This window comes from Camelina sativa, chromosome 19 (assembly GCF_000633955.1).
Source record: "Camelina sativa cultivar DH55 chromosome 19, Cs, whole genome shotgun sequence".
Classification (NCBI taxonomy): Eukaryota; Viridiplantae; Streptophyta; class Magnoliopsida; order Brassicales; family Brassicaceae; genus Camelina; species Camelina sativa.
In genome coordinates, this window is record NC_025703.1 from 13,615,950 (window position 1) to 13,628,814 (window position 12,865).

At 32.2% G+C, this 12,865-nt stretch overlaps 2 protein-coding genes across 5 annotated transcripts in view; both read right to left on the reverse strand.

Moving 5' to 3' along the window:
* Positions 1 to 1,782, reverse strand: part of LOC104766270 (protein DETOXIFICATION 19-like) — a 4,680-nt gene extending 2,898 nt beyond the window's left edge. The window contains exons 1-3 of one of the 4 annotated variants that reach the window (XM_019241064.1): positions 1,714 to 1,782; positions 1,025 to 1,336; positions 501 to 634 (exon numbers count right to left, since the gene is read on the reverse strand). In XM_019241064.1, coding sequence (XP_019096609.1) covers positions 501 to 634; positions 1,025 to 1,306 — 416 coding nt within the window. In that variant the 5' untranslated portion in view covers positions 1,307 to 1,336; positions 1,714 to 1,782. Of the gene's footprint in view, positions 1 to 89; positions 635 to 1,024; positions 1,416 to 1,713 lie in introns of those variants that run through there. The other 3 variants (XM_019241065.1, XM_010490124.2, XM_019241063.1) reach the window with 3 other exon arrangements.
* On the reverse strand, positions 2,221 to 3,977 carry LOC104766271 (endo-1,3;1,4-beta-D-glucanase-like). The gene is made up of 7 exons (XM_010490126.2): positions 3,744 to 3,977; positions 3,640 to 3,661; positions 3,297 to 3,423; positions 3,083 to 3,173; positions 2,903 to 2,992; positions 2,710 to 2,810; positions 2,221 to 2,587 (listed from the first exon to the last, which is right to left on the reverse strand). The coding sequence occupies exons 1-7, from the start codon at positions 3,895 to 3,897 to the stop codon at positions 2,447 to 2,449; spliced, it is 726 nt and encodes a 241-aa protein (XP_010488428.1). The 5' UTR covers positions 3,898 to 3,977; the 3' UTR covers positions 2,221 to 2,446.

Here is a 12,865-nt window from a genome sequence, read left to right on the forward strand (position 1 = left end):
AACATGTACTATTTGGTGTGACCCCGGATATTATAATTACATTAACGTACACAAGCCACTAGGCTAAATATAACGGTTAACAAACTTACCATACCATAGCAGCGGAAGGGATACTTAATGTCAAGTTTATTACGACGTACCGAAATGATTCCAACGAGTATCCAGTCCATGTTTCCTTAAACTTTTCTGAACAGATCACATAAATTCCGAGAGATAGGAATGCTACCCACGTTGAAATAGATGTAGCTATTGGAGCACCAATGAATCCAAACCCAGCTACATAAACCAGAACATATGCGGTACCAACATTAACCACCAAGGGAATAAACGAGAAGATGAGTAGAGGAGTAATGATGGATTGTGTTTGGCAAAATCTCAGAATATTTTGTAAGAAGCCGAAAGCCACCAAACCGGGGGTTAGGTACTTCATATAGAGTGCAGCTTGTTTTGAGATGCTAGGATCTTGTCTGAGAAATACGAAAATCGATTCTGTGTAAAACCAGAATATGGTGATGAGGATGGAGAAGACCAATGAGACAATGCAAGATGATTGTAGGTGAATCCCCAACATCCTGTAGTTTTTTGCACCGAAGCCTTGTCCACACAATGTCTCAAGTGCTCCACTTAATCCTATCTTAAAACCAAGAAACATTAATGTATGTCATAAACAAATATATTTATGTTATACCATTGGCCATATATATGTTCTTGAAGATATCGTTATAAAAAAATATATGCCAAAAACTTCCAGAAAAAAAAAAAAAAAACAGAGAGGTAAAGCTCCTAAACTTATCTAGACGCCTTAAATAGCAATTAGAACTCTGGTCACACTAGACGCCCTAATAACAAAAGAAAAGGTTATTCTACATGTTTGGGATTAGTCTAAGTTTTGATTCATGATTTTAGCATAAAAGGTTGTAAAAGTTAAGTGGAATAATTTAGAGAAATGGATAAAAACCATAAGGAATAAAGAAATGATGGTAACAGTTGACCAAAAAAATAAACAATAATAAAATGATGGTACCATGAAGGCATAACCGGAGACGGTGGCGAAAGAATTGGCAAGGGTGGCACCGGCGAGCTCGAGTTGGCCGAGGTGAGAAGAAAACATCACAGAGGTTAAAGGGATACAATAGTAGAAAAGATTGGTGAATATCATTGGCAGAGAGTAAATAATTTGAGCCTTTGTTTCTTCCACGTCAACCAGTTTTTCAACCCAAGTTGATGTTCTTCTACTTCCTCTATCATCTCCTCCACCTTCATGGTACTCATCCAACAACGGAGAGAGCGTCGTGGGATCAGCCATTGGATTTGGTTAAGAGTTTGAAGATGAGAACTGTGTTATGGCAAGGTGAAGAATGAAAAAGAAAAAAATAAGAGAGATAAACAAGACATGGACGCAAAAACATGACACTAATAATATTTATTTTATTAAATAAATAAAAAAGTTTATGAAATAAAAGAACAGAGCATGACAGCTTTAAAACACAGCACAATTACTCATTAACAGAAAAATAAAATATGATTTAGACAATAAAAGACAGAACGTGCTCCATGCTTTAGACTTGAAAATTAATATTTAGAAGAAGAAGAAGAAAAAACAACTTCTTTTTGACAATAAATAACAAAACCTATAATAGATCGATCATCAAATTATTTAATCAACAAAAAAAATTATTATATAATAGTATTTATTAATTAATTGCGTATTACTTATGGAGGTTTTACTTCACCGTGCATCTCCTTGAAGTAGATAACTTACGGATTGATCAAGTTTCCACCTCACACATATGCCTCGTTTATTTCGTTGATCACTTTATCTGATCTGCTCACTATGGGTTTTGGAAGATAGTTTATTTCCAAAAGTTTACCTGACTCACAGGACCCAGTTTGGTCCATTATAGTCAGATCAATGTTACACATCTTCTCGTCTTTTTTTCTCAACCATGGATACTCATCATCAACTAGGAAACAACTAAGAAAGATGATTAATCTTAAATATCACTATAACAGTCCATATTTATAAAATGTGTTTATTTTTTAATCATCAAACTAATCATTCAATAAAAGCTGGTGAACCTAACAACTCTTTTCCTAGGCATTAGTTGAAAAGTGACCACTTAGTCAAGTAGAGCTAATTGATCAATCATAGATAAAAACCCAAATAGTATAATTCCAATTTAGCAAGATTTAATTAATATAGTTTTCTTTTTAATGCAGTTGACTTTAATTGGGGGTTGTCATTATTTCAATATAAATACAACTAGCTCATATTGATGTTTCTCAGAATGAAACATTTTGAGACAACACTAGCCATGAAAATACTAAAGCAACGTAAGAAGACATACAACTAGTTAAATATATCATTTGAAGAATAACCGACATGATTTTGGGTCTCCTCTGGTTATGTGCAAACCAAAGCTTAGATAGATCTTTCCAAATTCTTTTACTTGACATGGTTGGTGAGCCAAGAGAGCATGTCTTTGTGAGCTTCCTCTGCAGCTTCAACTTCAAATGGATCATTTTCATTATACCTAACAGTCCAACCGTGTTTGACACTTGGAAATATCTTCACAAAAATCTTCACCTGAAACATGTCACTAAATGAATATTATTTACTTGAAGAACATATCAAACTACTAATGGTGTTTTTGTAAGTACTAATGGAAATATTAACTTGTATAAAGAAATAGTGCTAAGCAAAGGTACCTCAGGTTTAGAAGCCAAAACATCTTCGAATTGTCTAACAAGTTCAGGAGGAGATACTTGATCGAATTCAGCTCCTAATACAGCAATTGGAATGCTGACCCCTACTTCCATTATGTATTGATCAGAGTCATAATCACAACAAATGAGAGGGAACTAGCAAGTAAAGATAATATATTAAAAAGTATGTAGTTACCCTTGATATCATCCACCGTAACACGAGAAGGATGTAATAGAACAGTAGCGTCAACAAGCTTCTGCTTTGCCAGTTCCACAGCAACTTTTGCTGAGATTAAAGATCCACAACAGGAAAGATAAATTCATGTGTTAGCTTATGTCCATGGACCATGTTGGGAACAAGGAAAACCAAACTCACCACCCCAACAAAACCCTGCTGCTCCTATACTAGTTATTCCTTTGTTCTTCAAGGCCTCCACTATTGGCTTTGACTCTTCAAACCCTTTCTCCTAGGAAATTCCAATGGACTTGTTTCAGATACAACGGCACAAAAACAGGGTAAAATACTATCTTGATCTTAGCTTTGCAATATTGAGGATTGAACACTTGATAAAGGAAGAGAAAGTACTAACTTGTCCATGATCTTTTATCCATATAGGAAGCGGTCGATCTTGATTCTCGGGATTATAAGGATCACCATGGAAGAAATCAGGAACCACGGCATAGAATCCAGCTTCAGCAACCTTGTCAGCAAGTTTCCTGTATCACAGTAAGAGCAAAAAAACCAAGACAAGTTACAACAACAATGAACCTAAGCATTGAGCTAGAGACACTAACACAAATATATACAAACAGCAAATGATACAAACTGTAACTCATTCAAAAACAAAGACTCTGAAGTTAAAGACTTTCAAATCCAGTAAAAAAGGAATATACGCTTTAACCAACAAGCTGATCAAGTAAAGATTCAGGTACCTCAGGTTTGGAGTTTCATATCCTGCCGTAAAAAAAATGGTTATAGATTTCTCAAATACAGAGAGATTTCCCAAACTCGTAAGAAAGGTGAAAAAGGCTTTTACCGAAAACATGAGAGACGAGAAGAACAGCAAGCTTTGAATGAGTAGAACCAGAGACGTAAGTGTCGAGGTTTCCCAGTTTCTCGACATGACCCGACCCGCTATTTGGATCCAGATTAGGTGGGTTCTCGGTGCATTGATGATGATGACCTGACATCTTTCTTCGCCGAACTAAAAAACAAGAACTCTTCCTCCTCCTCTGTCCCGTTTTGGGGCCTCTGTTTTCAACGCAACACCCACGTAATACGTACGTGTGCGTAATCTAATCTTCCCACCAACAAAAACCCACGTGCGTTAAATGAAAAATAACATTGTTTTGCTAATTTTGCTATCTTGATTTTCTGATTTGATACAAAAATAATATTGGCATATTATCTTTTCCAATGTTATACTACCATCATATCTTATTATATAAAGTTTGATATCAAAATTATTCGTTAAAAGTTACTCATTAACAAAATTATGATACATGTCAAATATATTGATTAGATGTTGACACATATCATTTTTTTTATAAACATAGTAATTAGCTAATTATATATACAGAATTTTACATGTTTATATTTTTAAAATTTTATTTTTCTAAATAAAAATAAAATTAACAAAATCAATATATTTTCCATTGTATGCTAATTATATTATAACTGTTTTCAATAAAATTTGACATGTATAAGCAAAAACTTAATTTATTAAGCATATATATTAATCAATGAATAATGAATAATTGTAACATCCGAAATCCCGGTTTAGGGGATTGCATCGGTCGATGCATATAGTGCATCGGTCGATGCAGGTTCAGTTTTCTGCAGACGAGTTAAGTTAAACGCTGCGTTTTGGGTTAAGGAAAACTCTTAACACGAGTTTTGTCTCATTAGTCGGGTTTTGGCCGCTTTTGAGAGAAAAAGAAAGAGAGAAAAGTTTCCTAAGTGTTCTTGAGTGTTCTTGGTGATTTCTGGAGATTGGAAGTTGTTCCTGTAGAGATCTGTAGTTGGGATCGTTGTAGGAGCTTCCTGGAAGTGTTTTCTTGTTGGTTTAAGGTTCAGTTTCGTCTTGGCAAAGGTAAGTGCAGGACCATGACTTATCTAAGCTATAGAACTCTCTAATTTGCTTGCTATGTGTTATTAGACTCGTTAGATTGTTATTTTGGACGTTTGGAAGCTTTCTTGTGGCTTGGGATCGAGTATTGTGGTTGTAGGAACGAAGATCCGGCGAGAAGCTTCGGGGAAAACACGATGCTCGGCATTGCATCGGTCGATGCATATCTTGCATCGGTCGATGCATATCTTGCATCGGTCGATGCAAGTGTGAGGACGGCGTGTAAAACCCTAGGGTTTTCGTGTTATGTCGGACATGCGTCGGTCGATGCAGAGCGAGTGTCGGTCGATGCAAGTGCATCGAGCATCGATCGATGCAACCCTGTGTCGGTCGATGCATCCCCATGTGGTGTCGGTCGATGCATGTTGGTGTCGGTCGATGTAGAGTCCTGGTTTGTTATTTGTTGTGTGTTGATTGTTGTTTGACGGTTAGAGATGACTCTATTGCTTGTGTGTATAGCCCAGTAGATGGGAGGATTAACTTACGGAGTGTTTATTCAATACTCATGCATTGCAATATGTGTTTGTGGTGCAGGTAAAGGCAAAGTGTAATCGTGGAATCAAAGCAATGAAGAGGAGGATGTTCTAGTTGTTTGCTTGGTTGGCTGGCTTCAGTTAGATTGCTAGAGTTGAGTTCTAGAATGTTGTTCATGATTGCTGGTTCACTGGTTTATATTGTTTGGATCATTAGTTTATGATTTGGAATTAATGTTGGATATTGAATTATTATTGGTTATTTCCGCTGTTGATTGTGATTGTGACTAGGTAGCTAGTGGGTATGGGACCACTAGTTGTAGTTTATTATTATTATATTATTATTTATTATCTATTTAAAAAAACGGGTCGGGTCGTTTCAATAACAAAGTTAAGAAGAATAACATAAGTTATTTAACATAATTAATCAGATATAAATTATATTTTATCGTTGTAATATAAATTTTTATTATAAGTAAGTACACAAAACCTTGAAAGAATAATAAACTTAAAAAAAAATTAATACATGATGTGTATTAGTATAGTTTTACATGTTTTATTTTAAAGATTTTAATGCATGTAGTAATATGAGAAACCTGAAAAAAAAATTGAAAAAATGAGTTTGTAGGAATGGATTTTTGGTTAATTGATGAAAATTGACAAAAGTATTACTTATGAAATTATGACATATAGAAGAATAATATATAGGATATTTTTGGATTTCCAAAAATTTTGTGGATGTTAACTGATTTTTTTACTGATTATTTTTGTTGTTAAATTTAAAATACTAACCAATATACATATTATCTCTTATGATGCTCATATTGTTTTTGTTATTAAAATTTTAACTCTAATACATGAAGAAGTGAATTGTGGTTTTACGATGAAATTTATAGTTAATTGTGATTACTCAACTGAATGTCTAAGGATGAAATTTATTTTAGATTAAAAAAATTTCAAATATTCATATGTATCATTTAAAAAAATCATTTAAGAATATTAGTAATTATTTAATGTTTGATTTTATAATTTTAACACATGTATTTTTGTAATGCATATGTTAAAACATAAGATAATTCGAAATAAATTATAATTTATAGGAATGAATCTTAAGTTATTTGATGAGAATGTCTCTATATCTTTATATATGTTTTTCTTTTATAAATTTTACTCATTTAAAATTGATTAAGACATGAAGGAAAATTAGTACTTATGAGATAAAAACATAGCAAATATATTTTAAATCATGTTGATTCAGTTTTTTTGCGAATTATATTTTGTTAATTTTTATTTGTATTTTTAATTCTTACTAAGATATAGATTTGATATAATTTATTAATTGTGTTCGATATAAAATATTTAGTTCTATGTATTAAGATGAAATATGTAATTAAACTTAAAATATGTTTTATTATGATGGTATAGATATTTAAATGGTACTCCCTATGTGACAAGTTTTTAGATAAAAGCACAAAGATTAATAAACAATAAATATTATGTCATTTATAAAACTTCAGCTAATAGGAAAATCTATTACATAGTTCAAATAGTAATAAAAATTGTTATATTAATAAAAATTGTACATAAAAATTTGAGAAAATATTATCAAATAGAGCAAAAAAAGCCTTAAAACTCTTATATAATAGAACTGAAAGAGTACTAAAATGATATATGAGAGGTTCACATTCAATATTAAAATGTTACAACATAAAATCTAAAAACATGTATATTACAACTTAATTATTTTTAATAATTTTTTTAAATTTTATCCGCGTAGTAATAATGGGGATCTTATCTAGTATATATATATATATATATATATATATATTCTTTTTCACCGATCATTCTCATAGGTCTTTGTGCTCTCATGCTGTTAGCTAAGGCAATATTACCTTTTTCATCTTCTGGTCTTCGGCTGCTTTTAAATTCTTTTTTTTCAAATAGTCACCTTCACCACATTAAATCACAAGATCAGAACTACATGTATCGTTGTAGGTAGCACCCTCTGAAATGACAATACTTGTAGCTATGTACAAGCCATCCACGTTCATATAATCAATTCCTTTGATAAGCTCAAATTTACCCTACAACTATTCTCTCAAATTAAGAGATCATTGTAATATTTAGGGATCAGATCCACAAGGAGTCTATACTCACACATTAGATTATTAGCCATTTAATTATGCTAAACCAAATAATTTGTAATAAAATAAAAAAAGTAAAAAAAAACAAAAAAAAAATAGGAGTGAATTCAATAAAAGAGAAAATAGGTTCAGAAAAATTTTCAGGAAATTCAGAAAATCAAATTAAAAAATTGTTAGGATTTATTAAGAACAATTCTAGAACTCAAATCACAATGGTAAACTTAACTAGCTGTGGCTGCGAAAATTATCTAATTCTAAAAACTAGAATTCCAAATCTCTTTGCAAATCCTGCAAATCCTAATGATTAAACTAGCATTAAATTCAGGTTTGATAAATTCACAAAATCTCTAAATTAAATCTCTTTGTGAATAGGAATTTTGATCATCTAAGATTATTTCAGGAAATCAATAACACTCTCATGTCTATCAATTAACCTAAGATCAGATTCGAGGTTGCTCCCGCTACTCTATAATAACCAATAACCAATCTAGATGAAGAACTCTATAAATTTTATCCTAAAAATCTGATAACCTAACAATTCATGAATCCATTTGAAAACTCTAAACTTAACAAGAGATCTACTCATACACGGTGAATGGAACAAACATCATGAATAAAATAGATATCATAAAGAAATTAATAGAAGGAATAAAAGAGTTATGAATCTTCTCTGAAAGAGTCTTGATTCTTCTCTCCAAAAGTACTCTAAAATCCCTCTCTCAAAAGTTGAAGGAAAAATAAATCATAACTCTCAACAATGACTTAAAAATCATATCTATAGTGTAAAACACGACTTGGGTCTTAATTGCAAACAAGGAGAAATTATGAGTCGAATTTGGAAATCTTCAAACTTCAAAAAGATGCGCAATTCAATTGTCGTTAGTATGATGTGTCGCTCGACACAAAGGAGACATCAATCGATGCATACATCAATTTTGGTCTTCGAGTTCGTTTCCTCGGCATAACTTCTCTACATGCTCTAAAATCTACAAATAAGCCCAAGACGTACCTAAACTTGCAAATACTCAAAAAGACTCCAAAAACACCAAAATGATTCTATAAATAAGACTTACATCATGGCTAAATACACCTAAAAACTATGATATATCAATTCTCCCAGACTTAGTTTTTGCTTGTCCTCAAGCAAATAAAAAACTTAATATATGGAAAAGGTTTGAAAACGCGGAAACTCCTTTCTTTCTAAAGTAATGTCATGATCATCCAAATCATAATGCATATGCTTAGCAGATAAATTCAAATCGAACCACCATGTATTTCTACGTAGACATTCATAGCATCCCAAATCCAAACCAAATTTCACAACGCCCTTCGTTAAGCCTTCATCGCTGGGACTCATCAGCAGAAGGCGTCCTACATAATATAAATGTTTGGAACACCAGTTATTTATTTTGCCTCTCACTTGCTGTAGGAAAGGTTCCCAATCCTGCATTGTCAGTTATTTGGTGCATTGTCAGTTTTTTGGTGCAGAGTCGGATGCCTAGATAATGAACTGGCAAGCAGCCATGATTCAGACCAGTAGAAGTTTTGATGCTTTCAATCTCTGCCTCAGAATACCCGCCTGCGTAGAAAGATGTTTTTGGAGGCTAATGGCAAGACCAGATCTGTCTTCAAACTTCTGGAGCACCTAGAGGATATCTTGTACTGAGGAAAGAGAGCCATTCGGGAAGATAAGAAGATCATCAGCAAAACAAAGGTGAGTAAGCTTTGCCATCCAGGAAGACAAGAAGATCATCAGCAAAACAAAGGTGAGTAAGCTTTCCCCTGTCATAGTTGTGATGGTAGTTAAACTTTCCTTCCTCTGCTGCTTTATTCAGCATTAACGACAAGGTGTTCATTGCTATTACAAACAGGTATACAGACAATGGATCACCCTACCGGAGGCCACGCTTGCCCTTGAAATAGCCATGGACCATCCCATTATACCCAATGGTGAAATTCGTAGTGCAGACACAAGCTTGGAGCCATTGTTGGTATTGGTCAGGGATTGTGATTCCCTTCAAACAATTAAAGAGGAAGTCCCAAGAGATGGTGTCAAATGCCTTAGTAATGTCCACCTTTATTACTAGACGCTTGGGTCCTGTAGCCTTATGGTAACCGTTGACCAGTTCTGCTGCCAAAATGGTGTTTTCCAGTAGAAGTCTATCCTGCACAAAATAGTTTGATTGGGGAGGATTGGCTTAATTCTGGCCACTAACAACTTACAGATCACTTTGTAAAGTGTGTTAAGACAAGAGATAGGTTGGTAGTCCACAATCTTTGAAGCTCATGGCCGTTTAGGGACAAGAGTTAGTATAGCATCATTAGTAGAGGCTAGTAGGAACGATGATAAATTATTGTGGGATGAAGCCAAATCTTTCTCGGGGAGTTATCCACATCCTCCCACTCTTTTGGAGGGCAGGGAGTCTTCTCCCCGCTGTCAGATCGATGGTTCATGGAAAAGCTCGGATCCTCTCCAGGGTCTGGGTTGGTGGTATTGCAATGGCGCCGATTCGACGCTTCTCCTGGGAGCCCGGAGTCACAGACGCGGCCTTACTCCCTTACACGCGGAGCTTCAAGCTCTGGTTTGGGCTATGGAGTCTCTGTTGGCGGCAGGGGTGGTTTGTCAAGCCTTTGAGATGGATTGTGCATAGTTAGTCGCAATGGTGCAGATGCCTGATGATTGGCCCACTTTTTCGAATCTGCTAGAGGATTTATCTTTGCTCAGCACATCTTTCCCTTCCTTCACCTTGAACAGGGTCCCACGAGAGTCTAACGCAAAGACAAATTGTCTAGCTCGTTCTTCAAAATCTTTAATTTCTGAAACTTCTTTTCTAAACTCTTTCTCTTCGATTTGGGCGACCAATGTTGGAAAAAGAAAAAATGCATATACCAGATTTTACATTAGTCATAATTTTAATTAAGTGTATCAATAACGTGATAAGATACATTGCATGACAAACAGANTTTAATGTTTGGTTGAAAAAAAAAAGACTCTTATTATATTTGTCTTATACAATTTTTGATGACGAATCAATGTACTATCAATATTTGGTTATTCCTTCTTTTTAATATTTTATTTTAATTATGTTGTGGTATTTTTAGATTTTAGTTATATTATTTAGTTAAATTTGATTTTCTTAATAGAAATTCGTGTTATTTTAAAATAAAATTTTCTATATTATTTTGAGTTTCTTTTTTATTTTTCAGTTAAAGATATGTAAGATTATTTATTTATTCCTTTTAAAATATATATTTTAATTTTTTTATGTTGTGGTATTTTTTGAATTTTTATTTTAGTTTATATTTTATATCTATAAATTATCTAAGATTCCTATATCATCGTGGTTATAATTTTTTATTTTTTTAACTGTCTTTTAATTTCTCAAATTTTATTGGGTTGGTCATAAACTCATTGCAATCGTGTGTAAATATTTTTTTCTCAGTTTTTCATCCAAAATATTTTTTGAGTAAACAATTTTAATGGTTAAACAAACTGTCACTACAAATTTTATTGGTGAAATGAAACTACGTCAAAGTGAAAGTAAAGAGACAATAATTTTTTTTTTGTTTACAGATATATTTTATAGGTGTTGATAAAGAGCGTATTTTAACAATAAAATATTTTAGAGTGTAAGAACACATTATTAGTGTTAAAATATAGATTAAAATTGTGCGTGGATGCTAATCAGATGACAATTTGATGGGTGTATTGCATGTAAAATATTTTGTGAATAAGTTGTTGAATATTTTGGAATTTGACAATAATAATATTCCTAATAGTTAATGTTTGAAAAATATTTTGGTGGTCGATAATTTAGCTTTAGATTATTGTAAGAATTGTAATAATAATTTTAAAATATAAAAATATAAATTAGTGTATTAAAGTAAAAACTTCTCTCTAACTAAATATATCTATCTTTTTATTTTCGAAAAATATATTTCACTTACGAAAAAAATATTTCTATATTTTAAAAATTTGTAATTTTATTAAATAATTTAAAAACATGCACATCGTGCGGGTCCTAATCTAGTGTAATATATTTACTGTTATATAGTATTTCAGAATAAATTTGCTAAACAGGTTTTAAATTTCTAATTTACCAAAATGATTTTTTTCTTTTTGTTTTAGACATTTGCTATGTGATTAGGTAAATTCTAATCAGTCAAATGGGTAACTAAATCTCATAGTCAATCAAGAGATTTAACTTACAAAAACACTATTTTCTCTATTAATGAAAAACTAGGTTCAGACCCGCACATACGTGCGGGGTTAATTTAAAAAACTAAGTTTGTAATCAGATTTGCAATATATAGTGTATTTACGGATTATCTTTGTAAACCTATCTTATTAGGGTTAAACATTCGGATAACCCGTTCAGGTTTGGGGTATTACCTGATCAAGTTCGGATAAACAGGTTTCGAAAAATAGAACTTATTGGATATTTTTGGATATATGGATTCGATTTGGTTGGATACTATCGACTTCAGATCGGACCCGCACGTACGTGCGGTGTTATATTTGTAAACAAATTAGAGATTTGTTTAAAACCCGTTTGAAACAACTAAAGCTCGTTTAAAACAAATACGAATATTTAGGGAACAAATGTAATATTTGTTATGTCCCATTATGTCCTATACATGTTTTCAAAATTACCGTCACATAACGAATGTATTCCAATTAATATGGGACATTCTCAATATAGAAATTTTTTTTTGTATTACCGATCGAAAACGGGATAGGCAAGAACCATTAATTTCTAAAGTTATGTGTGGGATAAAACTAAAATTTGGCATAAAATTGGAAAAGTGATTATCAGCTACACGAAGTATATGCCAACATATGACAACGCATCAAAACCTAAACATTGGTCAACATCGGTCAACAGAAAAATAAACTAAAAAATAAATAAATAAATAAAAAATAAACGTCAATCAACATCAGTTAACGTTAGTCAATATTGGTCAACACCTGATTCTGGCAAACAAAGCACTCAAAATTGATGGTTATGATATTGTACACTGAACTCATGTTTGTTCTTGCATATCACTGTATAATGACAATAGTTCGTGTAGTTAATAAGATATTTATATTGTCTACATATGTGGCTATGTGCGTATACTTCGTGTAATTGACAATCATTTTTTTCTATAAAATTTCTTAATTTAAACTTATATATTTATTTGGAATTCGATTCGAAATTACATGCTCTCATCTTGTATTTGTTATTCTAGAGTATAGTGCAAGTGAATTGTTAGTAAAGTGATGGATTTAAATAATATTTATTAATTGTTATTATAAATATTATTTTAGTACTTAATTTTTGATTAAGTAACCTTAAACAATAAAATACCATAAAATTTTAAAATTTAACTATTGCTTTGATAAATAAGTAAATAAATAAATAAATATATA

What these genes read in the sequence shown, in the direction of transcription:
- LOC104766271 (XM_010490126.2), bottom strand. Translation starts at nt 3,897, where the DNA reads ATGTCAGGTCATCATCATCAATGCACCGAGAACCCACCTAATCTGGAT. An exon ending in AGCAGGGTTTTGTTGGGGTG is followed by an intron (nt 2,993 to 3,082) that starts GTGAGTTTGGTT and finishes CTTTAATCTCAG; the next exon opens with CAAAAGTTGCTGTGGAACTG. An exon ending in TTTTGGCTTCTAAACCTGAG is followed by an intron (nt 2,588 to 2,709) that starts GTACCTTTGCTT and finishes GACATGTTTCAG; the next exon opens with GTGAAGATTTTTGTGAAGAT.